At 41.9% G+C, this 26,531-nt stretch overlaps 1 protein-coding gene across 4 annotated transcripts in view; it reads right to left on the bottom strand.

Moving 5' to 3' along the window:
* Nucleotides 1-1,918: 1,918 nt before the first annotated feature.
* The window catches only part of STARD13 (StAR related lipid transfer domain containing 13), a 294,142-nt gene continuing 269,529 nt past the window's right edge, over nucleotides 1,919-26,531 (bottom strand). For all 4 annotated transcript variants that reach the window (XM_033084301.1, XM_033084321.1, XM_033084311.2 and 1 more), the window contains 10 exons: nucleotides 23,754-25,132; nucleotides 22,155-22,328; nucleotides 19,953-20,112; nucleotides 15,764-15,962; nucleotides 12,464-12,671; nucleotides 11,473-11,587; nucleotides 10,484-10,705; nucleotides 8,359-8,576; nucleotides 5,079-5,255; nucleotides 1,919-4,723 (listed from right to left, as the gene is read on the bottom strand). In XM_033084301.1, coding sequence (XP_032940192.1) covers nucleotides 4,606-4,723; nucleotides 5,079-5,255; nucleotides 8,359-8,576; nucleotides 10,484-10,705; nucleotides 11,473-11,587; nucleotides 12,464-12,671; nucleotides 15,764-15,962; nucleotides 19,953-20,112; nucleotides 22,155-22,328; nucleotides 23,754-25,132 — 2,970 coding nt within the window. In that variant the 3' untranslated portion in view covers nucleotides 1,919-4,605. The remainder of the gene's footprint in view (nucleotides 4,724-5,078; nucleotides 5,256-8,358; nucleotides 8,577-10,483; nucleotides 10,706-11,472; nucleotides 11,588-12,463; nucleotides 12,672-15,763; nucleotides 15,963-19,952; nucleotides 20,113-22,154; nucleotides 22,329-23,753; nucleotides 25,133-26,531) is intronic.

Consider the following 26,531-nt stretch of genomic DNA (forward strand, 5'->3'; position numbering starts at 1 on the left):
ATCTGTGGCTTGGTCCTGTCACACCCTGATGTGTAACTCTGTTGTAACAACAGTCTGCCAGGTCTAGCACCCATCAATATGACCCCCATATGCAGCTGTGGCTGACACACATCTGGCAAGGAGACCATGACAGGATCATGCTGAATTCCCATGGGATCATGAGTGGGTCATGCTACTTTTTGTCTGGCAAGGTCTGTGTTCATTCCCCAGCATTTTCACATCACGACTGAGCTGGAGCAGCAGTACGTGTTTTCATCCTCTTCTATCTGATTGGCAGGACCCAGCAATCTTCTGGATATTTATTCCAATATTTTCACCTCACAGTCATCTCAGGCTGCTCAGTCTGTGCTTTTGTATAACAACTACCAGCCACTTTGGACAGCAGCGCCTCTAGGGCCTGCCAAAATCCTCTGAGGTGACACTGATTCTGCAGTGTAAATGCATCAAGCAGAGGGATTGCCCTGCCGCTGACTCCTGCAAGGATGTAGAGAGGATGGGCTCCCAAGAATTCAACACTATAAAGTCTGTGCATACCAACAGCTGAAACATCAGTGCTGTTAGGGCTAAGACAACCTGACTGCCCTGACATTGCTGCAGGTGGGGGGGAGGGAGAAATGGGAATGAGAGCGCATGACATACAGTGTTTTTTTGCAGCAAAGGATGGACTTACACAGCTGACCATCTCTGCCATGGCAGACAACTGGAAGAAGTTTCCTTTCAATCCAAAATTTAAAACAGAGCTTTCTCTGAATGGTGGGATATAAGGGCTTATCTCCTCCTAGATGGTCTCTCATAGCTGACTCTGCTCAGCACCCTGCTTTCTGAGACTCTGCTTCTTTTAGTAAGTCAAGTGAGAGCTGGAGGGATATAGGCACATGACCTGCTTACAGCTGCAATAGAGTTAATTTTCTTTTAAAAACTGGTATAGTGCTGTGTTTGTATTCAGTATGGGAATAATGTTGGTAACACAGTGGTGTTTTGGTTGTTGTTAAGTGGTTCTCACCCTAAATCAAGGACTTTCCACTTTCCCATGCTCTGCCAGTGAGGAGCTGCACAAGAGGCTGGGAGGGTGCATGGCCAGAACAGCTGACCTGAACTGGCCAAAGGGATATTCCATACTGTGGACCATCATGACCAGTACATAAACTGGAGGCTGTTGACAGGGGGGCACAATTGCTGTTCAGGGATAGGCTGGGCATCAGTCACTGAGTGGTGAGCAATTGCATTGTGCATCATTTGAGTTTCTTGCATTTTATTCTCTTTTTATCCTCCTGTTGTTGTTGTTAATAATATTAATAACAATAATTATTAGTAACAACAACAACAACAACAATAATTTTGCTTTATTTCAATTATGAAATTATTCTTAACTCATAGGTTTCACCTTTTTCTGATTCTCTTCCCTATCCCTCCAGGTGGCAGGATAGAGAGTGGTTCTTAGTTGCCAGCTGGGGTTATAACACAACACCCATCCAAAGGAACATTTAATCCATGTGTAGAATGTATAAGACAAACCACCGAAATCACTGTCATGCCACTGCATGTTTTACTCTTTTGCACTGGCTTGATGGATTTGAGATGGCTGATGTCTGATGATGTGAACCAGCACTCATCCTCCCAGCTCCAGTCACTCCTGTGAATCTAGACCTAAATTATTGACAAGAAAATAGATGCAGAAACATGGCTGAATTTGGAAAACATAATCTTTGCCATGAAGCTCATGTACGCATAAGGATACTACAGGCTAAGTATAATGGACAACAATATAATTTTGAGCCTGCAGTCGTTACTGAAGTTCCACACAAGAACAGTTTAGTGTATAGCAGGTTGCAGTAAAGAAATCAAGGGCAGAATTTCTTGAGCCAATGGATGAAAAAAGAGCACAAAGAAACATGATTCTTTAGTGTATGCAAATTTATTCAACTCTGAAATTATTTATTTACAAGTAATGACTGATACCAACAGATGAGGTAAAAATATGAGGTATTGATACAACATTTAAAAATGCAATTATAATGTATCATGTAACAATACAAAATACTGTGGTAGCTGAATGGTAGACATGGCATAATGTGCATTTTAAAGAAATCTTATTTCAACAATACATGGCTTGGAGATGCCAGAAACTCACGACAGAGCTTCTGCAAGGGCAGGAAAACAACCCTACCTTGCTAAGGGTGGCAGGCAGCACAGGGCCTCTTCCAGCTGAGCAATGACTTGTGAGATAGGATAAAACCACTGTCCAGGTTTTCCCTTCTTTTCCTTAAGAAATTATTTATTGCCAGACGCTGCCATTCCTATGGCTAGAAATTCTGTGCCTTTTAATGCTGAGGCACTGCTGTATTTATTTATGTAAACTAATGTAGCAGAAGTACTCTAATTGCTCGTGTTTTGGAAAACAACCGGCATGGAATCTGCTGCTATGGCCACTGGCATTTGGGAGGAGGTGCTGCTTTCTGGAATGGCATTCCCAACTGGGGAGGCACTGTTTGCTCCTGGGAAGGCTGAGCCTGGACGGTGGTGGTGCCCAGTGGGTGACTGCCAGACCCCACTATGGCCACACAAGGGCCCCGTGAGTGCTCCCCTGTCTGCAGGACTTAAAGCTTGTGATAATTGCACGTTGCAACTATTGTTGGCCATAAACTCGAGGCAGGAGCTCCCAGGCAGCCAACATCCCTGATCCTTTGCACAACCAAATATGAGTGACACAGCTCATGGGTGAAGATGACAGTGACTTTTTGGAGTCCTGCTCCTTCACAAGGACACACTGGAGTACTGTGGGTCACCTTGGGTCACCCTGTCTACCCTGAGCTCCCACAGGTGTGCTTCCTCAGCTCACAGGGCTGTCCCCTTCCATCACAGCCCCCATGTGTGTGCAGGATGGCATGTGGGGTCATGCTCTAGCAAGCAAACACAGCCACTGCACAGCTCCCACACCTGGGGATTGTTCAAAGCTCTGGCTTTGAAGAGATTTCCTCATTCACTGAATTGGGGCACAAAGCTGTAGGAAATGCATCCTGCTTAATCGACCTCATACTAATCCTTCTGGATTTTGTTGGCAGGACTGAGCTGAAACACTGGCTGTGAGTGACTGCGCTGGTTTATGCAGCAATAAATAAAGTCTAAGTGAACAAATGTGATTAATGAAGAACAGTATTAACAGACTTGTACATTCTTATTGAGTCATAGATGTAATAACATTTTGGTCGTAGGTTAGTTAAAAACAAAATGGAACCCTGCCTCAAAGGCAATGGCGACAAATTATTATTATTACTTTTAAAGCATTCTTCCATTAGCAAAATAATAGGTCCCTGAAAATGAAATTATATAATAGGCTTAAATGGCTCCTACTCCTCATAGTCCTAATCCTGCTCCCACCAATGCCTCCAGAGGTGGGATCATGCAGATCAGTGCAATATAAGATGAAAATGCTTGCTGTTACTATAAAAGCAATCTTTCCAAGAATAGCATTTATTTAGTCTCTTAAATATCCAAGATGTATTTAAAATCTTAAAAAAGCATAGTTATTTGTATAGTAAGAATATTAAAAGGCATGGTGTTCATCTGCACGTCTTTGTGTCCACTGGATGTGGAAAACCTGCTTTGGATTAGCCATCTCTACGGGAGAAGGAAAGAACACAGAAACACTCAGAACCTAGACAGAATGCTTACAAAAAATAAGTAATTTACAGCTTAATAAGTTACGAGTCTGATTTCAGCCATCTCAGGACACACAGCATTACCTTGTGCTGTCCGAGGATGAGCAGTTTCCTGGAACACTGCACGCAGTGAGGATCTCTACTGACAAACACCAGTCATTAAGGCAACAGGTAAGATTTCAACACCTTCTACTAAAAGTCACAATTCTGCAGCTGAACATAAATGGCCCCCACAATGACTGTCTCAGATGCATCTCCATATATTTTATTTGGTGAGACTGATTCCCTCAATTTTTAAATGCACTGTAACCTCCTTCTTCCTTAGTTCCTGTAGTTCTTCCTACATCTATTTCTAGGTACCTTCTCATAGCACACACGAACACAAAACATATTTGAGCATATGTATCTGTTATCACAGAAATTATGCCTGGTAGCCCTGTGATAACAGCAAACACAGCTTATGTAGCAGTGACACACTAAGAAACAAGTGACAGATCCACTTAAGGTCCAACTGATGCAAGTGATTTGCACTGAGTTATATACAAAATAATTAATTTATACATATACATATATATATATGGATAGAATATAGATAAATATATACATACTGTACATTACTTATTTACAATTAAAATATGCTTCTTAGAAGCCTTTAAATAACAGAGTTACATAACATACAAGTAATGGCAATAATCTGTTTTTAAAGTAATAAAAGCTCTCTGAAGAAATGTTTAGTTCAATAATCCAAATTAATACAGAGTGGACATGTGGGAGAGGGAAGGTGAAGTCTCCAGAATAAAAGAATTTTCCTATAAAATTCCTTTTTCAGCTTTGTATAGACCCAGGTCTGGTCAGATTTCTGCAGCTTAAATAAGAGCTTTGCTTTCAGTATACCTGTTCCCTGCCAGACCCTGATTTATGCTCATATGCTCCCAGGAATACTTCCTCAGATTTTTGTTTCTGGTCCCTCAGCAATCAGAGGTTGAAATGAGTTTCTGATCCTGGCAACTTCTGCTGCACACAGATGTCCAAAGCCTTTGTTGTACCACTCTGGGGAATGTCCTCTGAAGAAATGAAAAGAGAATTATTGAGAAACTCGGCTACTCAAGAAACATGCCCCACAGAAACGTGCTTGTCATGCTTCCTGCTTCCCACTGCCCATGGTGGTGGTGGAGATTCAAATACTTGTCTTTTTACATGTACTCTGAAGTTCTCCCTTGCAGTAACCAAACAAGCAGATTCTATTTCTAAGATCGTGTTCTAACAGTGGTAGGCACTGAGTGGAGAAAAGACTGCAGGAAAATTCCAAAGCAGCAAAGCTACCCTAACCATGCCCTCTGTTCCCAGCATCTCCCCTCCCTGAGCTTGAGGGTTTTGTCCTGCTGCATGGACATTACTTTGCGCAGGTGGGATACTTACTTTAGGTCAATCCTGCAGATGTGGGTCAGCCTGGCTTTTCCTGAGCCACAGGGCTCTATCAAGTACTGGGAGTCCATTACAATGGCCCGCACAGCTCCCATGAGAGGAGCCTCTTCATGCTCCACAGAGATGGCAACCAGCATGCACATCCCCTTGGGCAGATCTGTCCTCCATGTCCTGCAGGAATGGATGCAAGATGGAATCACATTAGCATTGAAACTTTTGGGCACATGAGTAAGAACCAGAACTGAAGTTTGTTTCTCTGCCCATCCTTGCTGCCTGCAATGCCAGGGGACTGTCCTAGAAGTCCCTGGTGGAGTTTCATGTTCCCCAGCTGGTAGTCTGACCGTGATGTGGAATGGCCACCCACCTCTGTGGCTCCAGGTAGAGAAGTTTTGCTTCTCCACTGGAGTATTTTGTAACCATTAGTGTTCTAGGGCATGATAGAGCCTTTTGCAATCAGACAAAAGTTTTGGAGAAGACAAAGATCGATGATAAGCCATTCAGCAAAACCTGAAACTGCATTGCACCCATGCAGGCTTACAGAACAAGAAATGCAGTTTAGTACAGCAGAAATCCTCATTAATACCCAGAATATGTTTCAAGAGTGTCTGAATTAAAAACAAAATGTCCTTCCATTTCTTTCCTCTCCCAAGTTTCTAGCCTCTCTTACATGCTGGAGAAGTTTTCCACCAAGTTCAAGATACCTAGACTTTAGTACTTAACATTTTTTTATTGTTCTGTAAGCATTCTCTACATCCCCTTGTGTCTCACATCTTTCTCATCTGCACTCAATCTCAGAGGATAGGTCTGTGCTCTTTCCTATGCTATGGGGAGAAATGAAAAATTCCCACTGTGCTGTGCAACATGCATCATCTTGCTGTGGATTGTCTGAGACAGGGATTATGCTTCCTTGGGAAGTATCATATTTTAGCAGGTCAGCTGCTTTCAAGAACTGTTGAAGTTTGGACTTCAGCAGATAATTTTAACATTCTGCATTTTTCTTACATGAAATGGAGCTGTTATTCAAGACACTGCAGGAAGACACTGACCTGAAGGTTTTACATATGCCTGGGCATTAATGAAATTGATGAGCTATCTTGGCAGATGAAACACACGGGAGAAGGAAATCAGAGCTGAGATCCAGTATGAGAAATGCTGAACCACCTCCTGCTTGTGCTTTCACAGTGTTTAGATGAACCCACATCATTTTGGTAACTACCCAGCACTACCTGAGCCATTTGGGAAGTGGAAAGTTCTCTCTCCCAGAGATTTCAGAAGACTTATGTTTCCTGTTCCCATTCATATGGATTTAGGCTAGTTTCAGTAGTTTTTAAATGCCTTACAGTAGTAAAAATCAGGCATGGCACCTAACTCACCAAAATGCTGTCACACTTAATGAACATTGAACACTTGTGGATTCTTTAATAAAAGTGATGCCTGTGCAGGGCAGTTGAGAGCTGTGTCATATCCCAGGCATATGAAACATTTCCCCTCTCCTCTTACCATCAGAGTGTTCTCTAGGGAGCCTAATCCCCTTGTTATGACTGTCACATTGAAAAAAAAGGGATCAACTAAGTTGATCCTTTCACAGCCCCAAGTTTGACTGAGAAGGAGAAAATTGCCATCTGTTAAAATATATTTATTCATGTCCCCAGAGGTGTATTATAATTTCACTGTTCACTTCCCACCAATCATAAGGTATCAAATTGACTGCGGTATTGCTGGCTAACCTTGCTCTAGACTTAATGATATCAATCAAAAGAGATAAACAACAGAACCTGACAGATCTGCCTGATGGCTGTTTTCAGCCCTTAAGAACCCACCAGGATTCATTTTTATGATATGTATTTCAGTCCTCGGGGGTCATTCTGCCTGGGTTAGTGAAAAGAATGAGAACTTGATAGCAGGATTTGCCTTTAACTGATGTGACTGCACAGCAGGTTTTTAAAGAACATAAACCACCACAAAACCTAATAGTGAACTAAGTGGCAAATGAGAGGACCAAATTACGGCCATCAGAACCTCCCCGCTGCTCACAGACAATCTTCTCGGTGCCATGCAGAGGGCCAAATTTATCACTGGTTCAAGCTAATGACATTATATAGGAAGATCATTTGTAAAATAATGATATATATATAATTATATAAAATATATAATGTATATTTGATTATAAAATAGTTAATTTTGCCCAGTATACTGTGGGAAGGCAAAGGAAATAGAGTAATGGGAGCATTGGTTACAGAAATCATTTTTTAAATCTTCCCCTAAGAGTTCCAATAATTTTCCCTTATACCAATAATATCTGTATGTTGTCATCCTTTAAGAGACTACTAAAGTTCATAAAAGGGATGTACTTTTGTAATTCTATTTTATTTGGCTCATATTTTTCCTTCAATCTTCATTCCCTTTAATGCAATTCTGACTCCCTGGACTATTTCCTTTGTCAGAACTGCTTTGTATTTCTCCAGCACATCCTTTCAATCAAAGAAAGCAGGGACCAAAAATGTGAATGCGCAAAATCATCCTGAAATAAATAACTGTAGGACTGACCCTGTAAGTGGAATATTTCAGCAGCTCCACAATAGCACCTAGCAAGCAAAGGCTAGGAGTTCAAAGACAGAAGGTGTATAAGAGGGGTTTTTTTGACTGTTCTGTACAGGCAGATAGACAATGGCAGAACTGGGATTGAATGTGGCATATTGATACACAGCTATACATTTATTTGAGAGAAGTCATCCCCTGGAAAAGAGAATACAAATCTACTGCCTCTTTCTGTTCATTTCCACATTAGGATTTTTATGGATCAGCATTTCTTCATTTACAAAGACTACAACTGAAAATTTAGGATAATAACTTATATAGACACTGTATAACAGCCTTAGCTTAAAAGCACCACTATCTTCTCTTCTAAACATTTGGCTCTTAAACATCAAACATTCCCCAGAGAACAGCAAAAGCAGCGTAAAAAACAATTGGGTTCTATTTGCACTGTTTTGACAACAAACAAAGCTAAGAGAGAAGAGCAGCTATTATCAGACATCTGTTCTGAGGAAGAAATGATATTTATGGCCTCAGGAGTATGTGCTGCTCAAATTACATCAGAGAAAAGGTCAGCATGCTCTAGGTGTATGACTAATTCAGTTTGAGAAATCAACACTGCTGCCCAGAAGTAGAGTTCCTGGAGAGCAATTATACAGATGTGAAGGCTGAGATAAGTCCAGATCTTCCTTTATGCACTGCAGGAGACAAAGGTACCAGAGAACCGCCCTCAGCTTACCTGAGAACAACAAAGTCTCGGACAGGGTGAGGAGCCATGCTGTTCAAAACATACTGGTAAACTTCTGTCTGCTTGTCCAGGCTCTCCACCACCTTCCACTGCAAGAAGTCCTCGTCCCAGAGGTGACGTTCCCTCAGCACTCGGTTCAGGACAACTGATGGGGGGGCTTCAACTTCAACTGAGGCTTTCCAAAGCCTTAGTGGGTTCCCATCCCCAACCTGGAGAGAAGTGACCAAGAACACAAACCCTGATAATTTATATGCCTATGTTCAGCAGATGATAACTGAGGACAAGATCTCAATGTGTGTATCTGACTTTGCTGCCGCTCTATTAGTCCTGGATGGAAATCTGAAGTGATTCATTACTCTGCTCTCACAACAGAATATATCTGGACTAGTTCCCATAGTGCCAGTGAGGTTCTGCATTACATCTGGTGTGACAGACAGTTTTCCAAGAATTTTCCAAGTCCAAACATCCTAAGTGTAATGATGAATATGTGTCTGCGGAAGTAAAAAGAGATGAGAGACTGAAACCCTGGGCTGAAATAAAGCAACTGCCTTAGGCAATCTTATACACAACCTGGGACTGAGGGTCAATTAACCCTCCTGGTTAATTCTAGGGGAACAGAACATATATTGATTCAGTTATATGCCAGGTACACAGATGTTTGCTCCTCAAAATAGCTGCAAGGGTGGCATTGGTAAAACACCTTTCAAAGAGCACAGACTGATTGCTAACTCCTCCTTGCTCGCAGATCCTGTTTCTTGAAACACCTCCACAGCTTACAGAAAGGGGAGCAGAAAGTGCTGGGCTGTGCACAAGCTGAATGTCCTAGATTGCACACATACAGCTTTTCTGCATGGTTTTAGGGGTCCTATTTCAGGCAGTAAACAAGTTAACTGTAATGATTGGATCTTTAAAGCACTGCTTTTCTGACCCTTCCTACCCTACTGTTCTCATATACCAATGTGAGCACTTCGGAAACCTCTAGTACCTCCCACAGACCCCAGATTGTTTCTCCAGAAACCCACCTTCCACACCTCCCACTTTAAATTATTTCATGTTACTGTAATTCTTTCTCCCCAAAGTTTTCAGTTCCCCATTTCCCCTGCCCTGGAGCCCCAGGCTCCCAATCCCCTCTGTAGTCCAACAGGTCCTTGACCACTGGTTGTTCAGGCCTCTATTCCCTCTCTCCTATCTCCCACATCCTGCTCCCACCTGAGCTCTATAACTGTCCCCAGCCTTCCAGAGACCCTCTCTGGAGAGGTCACTCATGGAACCTGGCTAAAAAACACAGTAACTGCAATTTCTTCGCCCTGACAGAGGGGTTGCACTTTCCCAAGCTGGGGTAATGCTGCCTCCTGCCCCTTCACTATCCAGATCTCACATTCTTCCCAGTGCTCTTATCCCACCTAATTAGTGTCACCCACCCCTGATCCATCCCCTCCTCTTGCTAGCTGCTGCTGGTTTGGAGACCTCTGCTTTGCTATTGCATTTCCAGCAGCCCTGAACTCCACTCTCTGCAGGGACCCTGCAGCACCCTCTGCCTCACTGCAGAGCTATGGCTTTCCCTGAAAAAGTGATGGAGCCTAAAACAAATTCAGAAATTTTAATAAAAGCTGCAGTATCAAAAATCCACATGAAAAAAGGACAAAAGGATCAGGGATAAAACTGGCCTGCTTAAAAAAGCATAGGAGAACCTGAAGAAGTTTTTAAATTACCTATATTCTAGCTGTGTTCTCCAAACTACCAGCAAACATCAAGAACTGGTCAGAAACTTTTCATGTCCCCCATCCAAAGAGCCTGTCTAGATAATGTTCTCTGTTGTTTAACACCTCAGCTCAGTCTCTGGTTGTGTTGTTTGCTGTATCACTTACTTGATCTATTTGGAGACCTCAGCTTGTTTTGTGTGCCTTTTTCTGGAATCTCATACATGAATCACTATTATATTGCATTTTTAACTTCTTTTAGTAAACTTTTAAAAAAATAATAATAATAATAAAAAAGAGTGCCTTTCCAGAAAGAAGGGTGTGAGTTTTACCATGAAACATGCCAGAGTGCCCCATAGCTGAGCTGCATTTTGCTTTGGTTTTCTTACTGCTTCTTTCATATGTCCCCAAATTACCTTTTTGTAGGCGAGTTCTGCGTTCTCTACACTGGAACATGTGACCCATCCTTTGAATTTCTCTTTTGCTTCTTTCTGGAGATTCTGCATGAGAGTTTCCAGGTACATCTGATAGTTCCCTCCTTCCTCATCCACTTGTTTCCCAAGCTCGTCCAGGGTAGGAGAATGCACTTCTGCATCAACATAGGAGTTTCGGGATTGGGTGATCATCTCGTGTGGGACCTGTACCACAGAGGGAGGGAAAACAGACAAGGAGAATCTCCTGCTGAGAACTTTTCCTCAAGACAATGTGTTTCTAGGCTGATGGAACATTCAGCATCTGACTGGACAGACCTATGAGCTGTAAAATGCACACCAATTTCTATCTTTATGCAAGACAAAACATCAAAGTAGTCTAATGAAACAGCCGATGAACAGAACAGCACTGCCCATGCAGAGCCCTGTTAGACTGTTCATCTGGATGCCACTGTTACTCCTTCAGCCCTCAGAAATATTGCCTTGTGCTTCTGGGGAAACAAGATATGACCATTTGCTCTCCTCCAGATGCAGTGTAAGCAGCTGCAGAATGATTGCAGCTCTCTATGTGATTTTTTGCTTTATTGCATGACACAAAGAAACAAAATGTATAAGCAATTATTTTTAAGACTAATAAGTTTTCATTGAGGCCTTAAAAGCATTGTAATAAAATTTTACACTTTTTACTGCTTTTTTTAAAGCAGATTTTTATTTGAATTAGGCTAAAATTTCCTAATCCAATGGTTTTAGGTTGAAAACTGTCACAGAATAATTACCCTGCATCTTTTGAATACTAAAAGGGAACTACCATAAAGAAATGAGATGAATAAACTTTGGATGAAGCAATTTTACAAGTCAGTGAGGCACCAATCTCTGAGCTAACACAAAACAGAAAATATAAGCATAAACATAAATACTTCAAAGGGTGCTGCATTATGTGCCCATGAATAATGCTGTTTGAGTCTCTCACTCACCTCAAAAAGTTTGTTGCATTCCATTATCATGTGAGCAAGTCCCTGAGTAGCTGCCAGGTTTTCACTGAGGTCCTTCTGATCTGGCTTCCCTGTTGCATATTTTTTCTGTATTACTCTGTAATTGAATTCAGTATCTCAGGTAAAGAGCTGAATCTTTTTAATATGAAAGCAAAAAGCAGCAGGATATTCCCAACATCAGAGAGAAAACCCCCTATCTTTAGTTTCTATTTATCACCAAGACTGCTCAAGCTGTTGGGCATTTTTTAAAGGAAAAATGTTTATCTAAAATATTGCTCACCCAAAGGTAAAAGCAGGGAAAGTTATGCATGTCCCACATGATGTGTTGCACATTTTGAAATGGATTTTTAACAGACATGATGTAAAGTGGTTTACATTGTTACTGCTTAAAGCCCTTGTTCAGACATGGGTTATAGATGTACTTGACCAAGAATCTCAGTGTATCCTGAACCAGGTGGGAGGGAAAAAAGTCAAGAGGGACAACTAATGTTTACTTGGGCTATGCCCTGTTTAGTCTACACTCACCATGTTACAATTTTAATGTGGCCTGAAATAAACCCTGTTTCCCAAATGGCAGAATGTAGACAGTAAATTGAAAGTGAAAAAAACCACTCATTGAAAATCTACCATTTAAAGCATGGTTAATCTTTGACTTCACCAGAGAAAAAATCAACTCCTTTTCCTTTACAGAAGTTAACATTACTCATGCAAAACTCACTAGTGCCCCATTGAAAATTTCACATGGAAAGCAGGCACGGCATATTCACAACAGACAACCAGAAATGCCTGCTGGGCTTGTGAAAACAAGTGTGCTTCTGGCTCTTCAGCAGGGGTTTTCCCCTCTTATTGAAGCCATGCCCTGTTTAATGTGTGCTGGAAAGCAGATGGTTTGGAAAATTTTGTCCTGCATACCACTGAAGGCATCACTCCATATTCAGTATGTGACTATTTATAATTCTGAGAAAAAACATACCTTGGGGAGCTTTCTTTCTTCACTATATTGAGATGGAAGAGGGAAGGGGCCAGACAAACAGCGATGTTCATGGGAGTCATCTGATTTTCCTCCACAGAGGTGACGTCGCTGAGGAAGCAGAGCAGAGTCTGCAGAACCTCCCGGTTCTCATCAGCCATGAGCATGATGGCAGCCTGCACCGCCTGCAGCCGCTGCTCCTTGGGGACATCTGGGGGGAGCAAGTGATGGTCAGGGCGTCAGTTGTAGGGTCAGATAAGGAGCCAGAAAGATAAAGTTACCACAGACATTCACAGTCCCCGAGAGTGCTCAAAAGCCACGCAGACGCGGTGCTTAGGGACGTGTTCCCGTGTGGACCTGGCAGTGTTAGGTTAATGGTTGACTCACAGAGGTCTTTCCCAACCTTAGTGATGGCTTTGGGAAAAGACAGATGACAGGAGATCAAGGGGAAAAGATCAGCTGGCTTCTGGAGAGCTCCACAAAGCACAGCTTCCCTTGCCAGTGTTTGGCATTTCTCTGTTTCTTGGGAAGGCTGCTCCCAAGAAGGACACTGGACTTCATTTGAAGTTTAATAAAGAAGAACAGTACACAGTACTCATAGCTTTAAATGTTATTTTTCAGGTTTTCTTTATCCCCTGGCAAGACAGGTCTAAAAGTCTTAGGGAAGGTCTGGGAACACTTACATTTGTGTCTTAAACCATAGAATAGTTTAATGGAAGAAGTTGTGGATATGCTGAAATAGCACCTCAGACAGATTCATTTCTGAAACTACCCTAAGTTCTCTCAGTTTGGACTTCGAGCCCTCCTTTGGGTATTACATACTCTCTATAATTGAATGGAAGAAGAACAAAAGCAGATTTACAGTAGAGGGAACAGCCAGCTTTTAAGTTTTGACTGCTAGCCTTGTACAAGCGCTTTATTTTAAAAGCTTTCAGACGTGAATGACAAAATGAGCACAACTCAATACTTCTAAAGTTTCTGAAAGCAGCAAGGCCAGGTTTTTCTAAGAAGTCAGGGGAGCCTTTGCTAAATCCATGCAATGTGTCTTTTCTTCCCACAACACCTTCTGGCACTCCCTCCCTCCCCTTTATTGTTGCTCTGATGAGTCTGGTACATGAAGTAGAAGATCAGCCAGTGCTTCAAGTCACAGGTAAACATTAACCAACTGGGAGTTTTAGGAAAATGGAGAAAGTTTCATCAATGCTATGTCATTAGACTATCTCATCCCAAATCCTATGTGTTACAGCAATTCAAGCCATTCTGGATACATAAAAAAGGACTTAGATACATGAAAAATATCTTCAGTGAGTCCCAGAAAATCAGAAATCCCCTGCAAATTCACTAGGAGAGGAAAAATCCTTCCTAACTTCACATTAACAATTTGTTAAACAAAGCAAAGGGCAAGAAAAAAAATCTCAGTTACAGATTAGTTTAATTTCAGATGTTTTGAAATACAACTGGTATCCCAGAAATGTTCAACATTTTTCTTTCTGTGAAAGAACATTTGTCAGTACTTTCTGAAATGGAAAAATATATTTGTTGTTGGCGACACGGAAAAAAACCCCTGCTACTCATTCTTAATCCAAACAATATTTTCCGGTGTCTACAGAGCCCATCTTTTCTTGCTCCTACCTTGCTTTAAAGAGACTCATCCTCAAGTCTGTCTGAAATCCTTTAACTCCTGGTGCATTTTGAGAACATCTTTCCTAGCTATTTTTTCCCCCTTCTGACCAGTGTAAAGGGATGTTTTTCAGACTTCCCACTGCAGCACCACTCAGACATTACAGAGTCAGCCCATGCCTCTTCTTTACATTTTTTTGTTGGCTGGTATTAATGCTTCCCCGTTCAGCCTCCTGTCTTGGAAAAGGGGAGCCCTTCTGGCTACAGACCTGCTTATGCTGATGCCACTGGGATCTGCCACGTCTCCCTTTAGCAAGGGGGTAATTTACTCGCAGTCTCTTCTGTGCAAAGATGGGACATCCCCAATTTTCATCAAGCAATAGTGTAAAGGTGATTTGTTTCCAAGGACATGTAGAACATGTCCTTGTAGTGGACAATCTTCTCCTTGGCCTCCTCCCCATGGTAATGATTGCCATTTTATTAGAGGCCAAAATTCCGGTTGCTTTTCTGGACAAGCCTATTAATGTGTGTGCAGGCAGATAACTTGTGAGCAGGAAAGAAGGGGAAATGATGGTCCAGGGCTAGGCACCAACTCTTGGAGTTAACTTATGTTCCAAGACATCACGAACAGCCAAACCCACTAAATTTATTTGCAGTGCTGTCTCTCACATGCAGAATCCCAGCATTCTCTACCAGTTACAGACACTGTGATGGTAAATTCATTAGCAACTGTGTGCCACAGACAGATTTTTACAGTAAAGGGAAGTGACGGAAGTATCTGAGATTCTTAAGCACTGGGATTATACAGTGTTTTAAAATGGCTTTCTATTGTTTTGGCAGCTGAAAATGTCTGCAAGTGGAAAGACCAGACACACTTCTCTTTAGTGCTTCCAATTATTTGGCTTAGGCTGGCTGCATCTGCCAGAGTGCTGGCTGACTGGTCCTCATAATGGACATTGTCAGGAAAAAAACTAATTCCTCTGGCTGTTCAGTGCTTTCCTCACTGTTTATTTCTCCCTCAGTCTGGAGAAGAGATACACAGTCATTTCCTGACTCACAGGGACTTTCATTATTCTGATATATCTGAGTCTCAGATTTTTCTGAAGATTGCTTATGCTGGAAAGAAAAGAGAAATCCCCTGGTTTTATTCTTTCTCTATGAGTTTTTTATATAGAGCTTATGATCTACATGAAGGCAGCTTGTTTTTTCCTGTACATTTTGTTGACTATAATGAAAAAATAAATAATCAAAAGCCACATCAAGGAAGGGGACTACAGAGACATGTATTCTCATGGTCAAGTACCACTTCTGCATGCCCAGAAGAATCACTTATGTTGAGATACAAGTGCATGAAATGGGCCCACAGTTTAAAGAAATCTGACAAAAAAAATGAGTCTTCATGCTTTTTATGTCCAGCAGCCTGTTCTTCTGACTTCTTTCTGATTGTGAGGCTAGTATGAACATTGTCTTACCATTAAATTTGACACTGAAACATTTAGGTGGTTCTAAAGACTTCTTAGTTAAAGATTTTGAGGGCAGAGGGTTTTTTTATATCTTAAAAGTCAGCAGAAAGAAACACATCCACTGTTAACATGCCAGAATTATTTACAGTATATTACTATATAATAGGTAACATTTTCTAATTTTTTATAATGATAGAGATATGTAGAAATATCAACTTACATTGATAGATGTGCAGAAAAGTCTCTCCTAGTTTACTTGTGAGGAGAGGTTCTGGCAAGTCCCTGAAGAATTGCTTGACCATGTCAGCCACGTCATATGCTGACTGGTCTTCATAGTTGACATTTTCTGGGGAGCTCTCGTTCATCTGACGCAGGGCCTGGATTCGGGATTTCACTCCAGATTTCCGAAACAGACCCACCTGAAAATGTACCATATTGAGTAGGTAACAGGGAAAATGGCAATTGAAGAATATATATGTGTTATATACATTTGTTTATACATGGAGATTTTGATCATGACCAAAGCTTGGGTTGCTTATTTCACAAGTCTCGTAGGCATGCACAGGGTCCCACAGCAGGATTGCAGGGGTTAACAATGCTGCTGCTCTCTGTCCCATCCTAGAGAGAGGGTTCAGAGTGCTTTGTGGTTTCTCTGCTGCCTGAGAAGTTTAAGCAAGATGCTCTGCTGATATAAATCAGCCTGGCTTGCTTGGCTTGGGTGACTGTCTGTTGATTTACTCCAGCTGAGAATCTGGCCCTGCATGTTTATTTGGGTATATATTTTGAAGACTAACAGAAAATATTACGCTTAGCTAAGTAATAAATGCTGTGGCAAAAGATTAGTACCTCCTGGTAGAGCTTTAAAATCAAGATGAAATCTATCTTTTCTCTCATGCTCTCTGCTTCCAAGAGTTCTCCCAAATCCCACTGAAAAGTCCAGTTCAAAAGTGGGGGCCACAGAGGGATTACTTGTGCAGTGTCACTAAGATACATTTTTATGCTGTTTGCTTTCTGTTTTGAAAGGAAGTGGTAATTCTTCAAATGATGCCTTTGAGGCAGGGCTGCCCTTTCTTGTCCTCTGCCCCAGGAATTTCCCCCTGGGTGAATTCCTGGGCCTCAACCACATTATTTATTCCCAAGTGAGTTTACAGAGTTCCATTTGGAAAATGTTAACACTGTTTCCCTCCAGTTTTGCAGGGGAAAAAAGGTGAAACAGAGAGATGTATGGAACAGGCACATTTCCAGTCGGGAATTATATACCCTTGTTCCTCTGTGATTGCTGTCTTGGTGGTGATCCATGCAGCTTCCTGCATGGCACAGTCCATCAATAAACAGTAAAGGCGAGGGGATAACGCCTTCTGGCCTTCTTCCCCTTACTTCTGAGTAAGAAGCAGCACAGAGCTCACAGAGGACCCTCCTCTCTCTAGAGCACCTCCCATGCTCGCCTGGAGGGTATTTAGGACTTTGGTTAACTCACACATTAATGGCACTAATTGCATAGATCACAGCTCTGTGAGGGAGTATATTTATTTAATCACTTATATGGAGATGAATCGCGGCACCAGACTGGCTGTAGGCAGCTCTTCTATGTCTTCTTATTGATGAATTCAGTGTCATTTGAGAGCTAAATTTATGTATGACAAGTAGAGAACTGGAGTGTGCCCTCTGCTCTGTACTTATGATCCCAAGTGAAGCTCTGCTCCTCCTCCTGACAAGAGCATACAAGAAAGAGCATCCAGCTCTTTTCATCTGGTTTTCCCTTTCCCTTTCTCTTCTTCTTTTTAGATGCCTTTTCCTCTTAGATGTGTGCTGAAGATGAAGAACGCAGACTTGCTAATTCTGTCCAAAAAATAAAGTTTTGGCCTCCAGTAGATAAATGTCAGAGCAAAGGCTCAGTTCTCCCCTTTTGATGGAAAGTGTCCTTGCTGGCATAAACAACCATTAAAAACTTCCAGCTAAGTCTGATTTGAGAGGTCAGATGTCAAATCTCACCCATGCAATCTCCTGCTGCACATCATTTTGCTACTCCTGATCTCTCTTTAAAGACATTTATCCAAAATTTTATTTCCTGTTTTTTATTTTTATTATTGGGAAAATTAATAATTAATTAAATGAGTTCTTCATTCAATAGAAAAAGATGTTTTAGGCTCTGTTATGCATTACAGACTTATTCTGTAAGTAAAAAGGAACTAAAAATCCAGAGGTTAGTCTGCCCCAATCTCTTTATTATCCTCATGCTGTGTGGATCATCTTCCCTACCAGCAGCCATATGACACATGACAGAAAAAAAGATGCAGTTGGAAAAGGCAAAGCAGTTTCTATTTCACAAGTCAAACTGAATTACATATCCTACTGTGGGGCTCCTCATGCCAGTTTATGGATTTCAGGGGCAAGAGCCAGACCTTGCAATGGTTTAGAGCAACCTCAGCTTTACCAAGTGTGTGCAGTAGAAGCTGTGACACCTGTTCTGAACTCTACACCACCTTCTGCAGCGCACAGAAGAGATGCATAAGCAAGATGCTGGAGGAGACTGGAGGCTACCCAGGTCTCTGCCCATGCATTAGGAGACTTTGAATTAAATGGGAACAAAGGAAGTAACTGTATTGTAAGGAAGCTGAACTGCTTGTAGTGTTTTTCCTAGAAAGGTTTTTGGTGAAAAGATATTTTAAAGGATCCAAATTTGTACGTCTCCTCCTTCTTTTTTTTTTTAATTCAGTATTTTCTCAATTTCACTCCAAGAAGAAACCAAAGCTGAGTTGAAATGGCCCTTCACAGATGCTTCTCAGCCCGTAAACACAAACAGAGCAGAGAGTTGTCTGAGACTTGCAACACCTTTTAACTGCCTCAAATCTCTCAAGAACTTTTTCTTTCTCTTTTATACTCCATTTTACATTCTCCCCAATTAATCCTCTCTCTTCTCTTTCTTCCTCTTGCTCCGCTTCTTAGCTGACAAGCCCATCCCTATCCTTATATCTCCTGTTCCTCTTATTTGGGCGTCTCCTCCTCCAATCTCATCACTAATTCCAGGCTTGCTGCATCACTTTTCTTCCTACACTGGCTTTCCCAGCTCAGTACACAAACCCAGATGAGCACTGTGGCAACCAGGCATGTTAGCTCCTGAATATATCACTTCTACTTGTCTCTATGCATCTTTCCCTTTCATCTTCTCTTAATAAATTTCTGACAAGCTGTTCATCCCGCCCCTCAGCTCCCGCACTACATGTGGCTGGCAGAACTCATCTCACCTCACTTTTGACACTGTGGAGTTAGATGGCAAGGTCTGAGCATTACGGGATCCCTTTACAGAGAGAATTGATAGGAAGGACCTGTGTCTTTCCCACTGGCTGCAAAGGGAAATGGTTGTGATTCACTGGAATGCCTTCAGTTTTTTTCAGATTTTTTTTTCAGATTTCAGTTTTGGACAAGATGACTGTCACCCAACAAAAAACCTGAACAGCAACCAGAATGGTGATTAGAAAATGTGAAGATTCGGAACAGACTAATTCCACCCTTTTCAGGGTGGAACAGATTATTTCCACCCCTTGTGCATAGAGCCAGGAAAGCAGCAAAATCTGCAGAGCAAAGTGCTGGTTGCTCCTTTTGAACGTACAACTATCTGAAGGCAGATATGAAAGAGGTCATATGACATGAGGTCAATAACAGTAGAGGGCTGAACATAAACAGCCAGGGGGTTTCTCCCAGTCCTATGTTCATAAAAATACACATCCTCATCCTTAGGGGAAGAACAGTAAAGATATGATTATTATGTCCCTCTGTAGCTAAAGAGAATAAAAAAATGTGAAATACTTTGAGCATGAGGGTATCCCAGCTGGCTTGTTGTAGCTAAGAACGCTATAAAAGGGCAATGCACCATAATGGCTTTGGCATTGAACCCCTGCTGACCTAACTATCTGGATATATCTGACTCTGTCAACAGAATACTTGGAATGTTTTGCTGAGTTTGCTCTCTATTCTCTTTTCTGTCTTTGCTAAGTAAATAAAACCTTTTGTACCATATCTTGTGAAATGGTGAATGCAGTTAACCCTCAATGGCAATAGTCAAGCATAAGCAGTACAGATACATGTAGGAGTGGGGAGTCCTGATCTCTTCCCAGGTTTCATTCAATATACATGAAGATCTAAAAATGTTCTTTGAAGTAGACTGTGGTACACAAATCAGCAGGACTGTTATAGCTACAAAAATTCAACAGATTAGCTGGATACAAATCTCAAAATGGAAAACTTTTAGTATTGGCACCAACTATCAAATCACCAGAGGAGATTGAGGCCCAACATGAGAGATAATAATCTCCAAATAATCCTGGCACTTAGAACCAATATGCTCACTGTTGCCTGCTTAAAGTGGCTTTTCAGAAGAAACCAACAAGTCCATGGAGTAAAGTTCCCACCTGGTCTAGACAGTTGCTCCGTAGGTAACGCAGAGCTTGTTGTATGCTCTGGGGAAGAGGCTGCCCCGTTCTCTGGACATGAACTATCAGGGGCACACCAAAGACATTCTTGTCCTTGTAGTCAGGGACTTTCATCCTCTTCATGAACTTCGGCACAGACCTGAAAATTAACATGAATAGGCTGCATGAAAAAATCAGGGTATTTACACACTTTCTGAGTAATACTACTGACAGAAATTGGTAACCAGGACCTTTTTAATAAAGATGGTGAAATAATGCTTCATGCACAATACACAGACATTTTACAATTTGCATAACTGATTAATTTCTCAATATCTATAAGTGGATGGCCTCTAAAGTATAGCATAACATCAGTTCTAACAAAAACATTTTACTATGCAGATGTCATCCTGATAGAGCCAACAAGGTTTAAAGCATCTTTTAGGGACTCACAGGAATGGCAGAGCAAACCTGAGTGGAGAGGGTATCTGAGGGAAAAGGAGGTTCAGTCCTCTAATATGCTGAATGATTTTTGTACTACCAGTTATATGATTTAGTATTTCTATTGACTAAAAATTTACAATAAGAAATGATGGTGGGAAATCCCTATGTGTCAGATTCCTCTCTTGTTTTATATGATTTATTCTAGTTGAGTAACTTAAATGAAGCGGGTGAGCTTGCTTTCTGCAAAAAATTGTGATGAAAACAAGAACTAACTGGATTCCCTTTTTTGGGAGTCATGACTGCCATGGAATTAAAATAAAAAGGAAGAATATGACCTGAATATGACTAAGAGTTTTGTCATCTGTGTGGGAAGAAGTGAAAACTCATTTTAAATTACCTACTGAAGAAGTACAGTGCGTAACTCTACAGCTATTTAGACTCCCTATCTTAAAAACCCTTAGAGACTGATTATAAAAACTGAAGAAATATCTCTCAGGACAAAAACCCTGTACAAACAGCAGGACCTAGAATTTGCTGTATTCTAGTCTTAGGGACTATTCTAGGCTTATTTGAAGTTGGATAAGGTGAGATTCATTTCAGTGCAGATATCAGCTAGCCACAGGGAGTACACCAAAAGAGAACAGTGAAATAGGGATTAATCTTACTGAATTTTATATCTCTTATTAGAAAGAGTCAGCAGTCTGGACTACCTCTGTACCTACTCTAGAGAGAGACACCTCTGGAGATGACCCAAACCCTCAGCCTTGGATACAATGGGCTGCTTTGGGGCTGCCTGTCCTTTTCCTCTGACCACAAACAGCCAACCCGACTTTCTCAGATTGGATTTGTAACAGATTACTCTTTTAACTTTTCCTAATGACTGATGCCAGTGAGGTGAATCTCACATGTATCTATTGCATCTATTTTTCTATTTCTAAAGGGAAACTTGTCTTATGTAGCTCACAGATTAATTTAGTGGGATTTTGGAGAGGTGTTTTGAGCATGAAAATCACAATATAAATATCAAGTCATACTATATCTGGACTGGGTGCCTCAGTGTATTAGGGAAAGAGTCTGTCACCCTTTTGATTATTTGTCTGATACTTTTAAACTCTTATCCATGTCCATTTCCATTTCTGGTGTACCTCAATCTGTGGGGCCCACCAAGGTTTGTGTACCATGAAACATGCCAGTTGTTACAGAAGGAGCCACATTTGTGAGCATTCACATCCATGTGCGCTTCCCTCCACTCCCTGAGTGACCAGGTAGCTGCCACAGCTGCCAGGGCTGCAAGCTCCCTCTAACAAAGGTCCAGGCCTAGGCTAAACCTGCATCTTTGATTTCTAGAGAAAAGTCCCATAACTACTCTAACCCTTCTTTTAAAGCACAAACAAAGCAATAACAAACACACGAAGCAGCAGCTGTTTCTTTTTGAATCACCAAACGAATTCTGGGTAGGACTTACTGTAAACTTTTCCTACTTTTTAGTCACTCTCTCCTACTCCTGTTTATTTTTCTGGAGCTGTAGCATTGTTCGAAAGGCCAGGGTTGTCTCTCTGTTAGAACACAGGAATTTACATTTCCAGGGTCTATTCTGATTTAGCCATTAGGCAGCAATGGATTAAAAGGGACAGTTTCAAATCCTACGCTTGAAGTCAATGGTTCCTTTCAACTGAATTTACTTACTAATGGAGTAACAGAATTAGGAGAAACTATTTTCTTCTAAAAAGTCTCCTTCCAGTTACCAGTGGTACTCACCAGGTCCAGCCATGCTTGTTTGACATGGAGTACTTTTCCATGATTGCAGTGAGACGAAGCAGAGAGAATTTTTGCAGTAGATTCAGCTGGGCTGCTGACTGGTTGCTGATGTGAAGTGATGCAATGGAGCGGCTCAGGCGATGAGAGATTTGGAAACTATGCCATCGTAATTGCCTTTAGCAGAAGAAATGATAGAAAAAAATCAGAGAACTGCTTTAGTTGGGCAGAAAAGATAGTGTGCTGTGAGATAGGACTGGGTAGTATATAAAACATACATAAACACACTCATACATGATGGCTTGTGTAGTGTCAACTAAAAGAAAATGTACCTTGGAGATAAAGAAAACAACTCTTTAATTTCTGAAATGCCCAAGTTTTGTCTTTTTAACATTAGATTCACAAATGGCTATGGGTCCTGTCCATGTGCTTGGGGAAGCAGTGCTGCCTGCTATGGTCTTTAGCCCACACACTTTCAACAGGATGTGGGAGATTTAGATACAAATGTTCTTTGCCTGACTCAGAACTGATTTGATGCCTAGTCCCTCACCTCCCAGGGGACTGACCTGACCACTGAGGTATTTGGAGATGAGGTTCTCGAAAAACCTCTGCTGTTAAATGCTGAAGGATTTTTTTGAAAAAGGATTAAACCCTGTGTCTCCTTAGCTAGAGCTATAACCACCAAGCTATTGAACCACACACATCTTTTTACTCCAATGCACTTTCTCTATATACTGGATTCATCAGAATAAAAAAAAAACCAACTCTAATTTTATTTTCTTGTTTCACTAAATATAAATTCTGGCTCAAATCCAAAAAGCTTTGGCACTGCTCATTTACTCAATAGTTTTCTCCAGTACACTTTCACTTTTGTGGTGGTGGTGAGCAAGCACAGGCAGCAGCAAACCATGGCATGGCAGAGTCCTCTGTCAGGGTGTGACAAGACTGACAGCAGATTGGAAAATGCCAGTATTATCAGGAATACCAGTATCAGAAAATACTAGGTATAGTCTCCCTGCTTTTTCACTTACAAAGGCACCCTACATGCAACAGGTTAGACCCACAAAAGCTTTTGCCAGGTCCATTGGTACTTGGCTCAACAGAAGCTCATCAGTCTGACTTAAAACAGGTCTGCAAACTTGTAACAAAATTCCACCCTACTGAGAAGTCACCATCATTTCATCCCACCCATGTAAGGGGCTAAGGGAGAGTAAGAAACTTCTCTTTGAGCACAAAGGGGCACATTTTAAAGCAGATCAGTGCAGATTCATAAAGACCTGGGAGCATAACTTAGAAGACAAATTAAAAATACATCCTACAACATATACAGGGTCCTACTAAATAATCAATGGATCAAGGGATACAAAATGCCTTAGTTTGCTCTATTAAACCAATTCTGACTCCATTCCATGTAAGAATCTCCACAGCAGGATGTCCCTTCCCTGAAAGTCCCCCTTTTCCCTGGGAAGTCCCCATCTCCATACAGGATGAGCACTACTTGTAATGCTACCCTGTGCCTTTTGACTCCCAGGCTGAGAACCTCTGCCTCATTACATTGTATTTCACAGTTGGTGGATTTGTATACAAAATTTTGCTACTTACCTGCTTGGCCTTGTGAGTGATGCTCCCACCCCAGAGTCCCTCCTGTCCCTAACACCAGTGGGTTCGGATTCATTCAGGGATGTTCCATCTCTGTCCATGTCACTCGGGGTGGTCCGGCCATCAGATACAGAGTTTCCTTCAAAATCGAGAGTGATCTGCGTAGGCGACTGGAAGGGCAATGATGGGGATTCCCTGGCTGACACTTCACCAACTGGCAGACCTGGCAACACCTTCTTGGACCAGCCATCTACCACCTCCTGCAGTCCATTGACATGTTGCAAAATGTCATCTAACTGAGGAAAAAGGACATCTTTCTCTATGTCCAGGAGATCTCCAGTGCTAGCATACAAGTGGGAACCTGGCACATTGTCATAAATACTAATTCTGCTCTCTTTAGGACAGCAAGCCATCAGTCCCGATTCCTTTGGAGTAGAGCAGTTCTGCTTTCCCAAAGAGATGCTGCCTGTCCTCCAGTTTACATTGCTACTGTTGTCTGTAGGTGAGAGGCTTTCGATGGAAAGTGCCTTTGGGAAGGTCCCTGGTTTGTGATCCTTGGGAATGTGCACAACCAAGCTCTCCTGGGAATGAAATTCATTTTTGCGGTTTTGGTCCACCACTTGCCGTAAGGCCGTTCCTGCCAGAACATCCAGGTCTTCCAGGTACATCCCACCTCTCTTGTTCGCTTCATGACATTTGCGTTCCTTCAAACACGGCGTGCTCACCCCACTGCTGCTGTTTTCGGACTGACTACTGTCACTGCTGGATTTGGCAGAAAAGGGAACCCCTCTTTTGACTGAATCTTGCCCCAAATTTTGGAGATCACCATTCACTATCTGTACACAGTGCATGTCTTTCAAGGATTTGGGCTCAAACTGGAGAACCGGTCCACTGATCTCTAAAGGACCTGTTCTTCCTGAGCCTTTTAGTTTTCCATGCACAGCCTTTGCTTTCAGTGTCTCCATGCGTTTCAGAAAGGTTTTTGCTCTGGCTCGTGTTGGATTTTCATTCTTCAGGCCCTCCTTGGAGGACAGGGTGGTGTTTATTGCAGTGGAGTCCTGCAGCAGGGTGCTTTCCACATCATGATGGGCAGAGCAGTCGCAGGTTTCCCTGGCAGCGCTGGTGGTGCCAGACTGACTCCTGTTGTCACTGCCCCCACTGCTCTCGCTGTGAATCGATGAGACCTCAGGCTCACTCAGATCTGTAAGGACGCTCTCACTGCTCGTCGTGTTTTTCATTTTAATGTCCCCAGAAGAGCCATGTCTGTCAGGTCGGTGAAGCAAAGCGTCAATGTCGTCCACCCGAGACCATCGTCTGCTGGTTCTTTGGAAAGTCCATTTATTACTGATAGCACAGAGGTCTTCTTCATCTGAATCGTCACTCTGGAAAAAAAGCAGGTGGCACATGTTAAAACTGTGTGCTTTAACTTGATATTTGAATTAACGCAATTGGGCTGCTCCAGGTGAGCAACAAAGCCTCTCTGAAGCAAGTTTATGGAAGACTAGGCAGCACTCCTTTCATAACACCCTCTTTCATTTAATTGTGAACACTGCAAACATCTTAAAAAGAAAGGAATATAAGCCTGCTCCATGTTAGGAGTCCCACTGACACATCTTGGATTCCATGGACTGCCTGTGCACTGAATTGTGTAGGGCTGATGCCCACAGTGACTGTTTAGGGGGGAACAAAATGTTTTGAAAGGCCAAAGTAAAGGAATCCTGATTTGTAGGGGCGGTGTTAAGATACACATAGTAAAGAGAGGGATACTTAGTAGGATACTACAGCAATGTGAGCTATTTAAAAATCCAAGACAGCAAATATCTGGTGCTGCATGTAGTTTTTCAGTGAGAACTAAATAAACATCTATAAATTTCACAGGCCAGATATATCTAAAAAGATTTATGTTTCAGGAACATAACTGCAGATAAATAACCATGATGCTTAAAAGAACAATAAAAAGTAGTATTTGGCAGTATTGCTTAGGGTGTGTCTGAGTGCAGGCAAAGGAAAGCAGAGAAGGCAGCCATGGGGGTGTGGGCAGGAGGAGCAGCCAGGCTCAGGCTGGGATGGGGTAGCATCTGCAGCTGAGGTGAGCTTTCCTACAGTGGGAACCACTGCCTTCACTGCCATCACCATCAGAGGCACCCCAAACTTGATGACCTACAGCCTGCCCCATTGTCTCTGGCTTCCTCCAACCTCTCCCAGGGCAGCAGCAGCCCCACAGCCCTTCCTGGTCTCATCCGTCAGCCTGAGCTGTGCAGTGCTATGCTTATGTTTAGGCAGCTCCAGCAATGCAGAGAATGTGTGCCTTGAAAAAAAAAATAGATAAAAAACTTCACTCTATGACATTTTTCTCATCTGTTTGCTCAAACAAAATAGATACATCTCCAGCATGAAGCCCACAGTTGCTAATGAGTACCCTTTTCCTGACTTTGAACTGGACTTATACTGCATTATTCTTGTGCATTTGTTTTAAAGCAGAACAAACTAACTTCACCTACACGACATCCAAACAGCTCTTCACATTCTTGGAAGCAGTATGAAGGCAGTAAAATATGACAGGCTGTCAGACTAAAATGAGGTGCTAAACCAGAAAGACTATTTCGGGACTGGAAAAATTCTCATTTTAAAAGTCTATTATTAGACGTATTTTTATATGAAGTTTCAATGGTAAAGTTATCTCCAATCTCTGACTAGATCTTCTCTGGCCTGTCTAATTGAAAAATGTAAACCAAATTTTACAAGAGGGCCCAAAATCTTAAAAAATGTGAAACCTCAAAA

This window comes from Catharus ustulatus, chromosome 2 (genome assembly GCF_009819885.2).
Source record: "Catharus ustulatus isolate bCatUst1 chromosome 2, bCatUst1.pri.v2, whole genome shotgun sequence".
Taxonomy (NCBI): domain Eukaryota; kingdom Metazoa; phylum Chordata; class Aves; order Passeriformes; family Turdidae; genus Catharus; species Catharus ustulatus.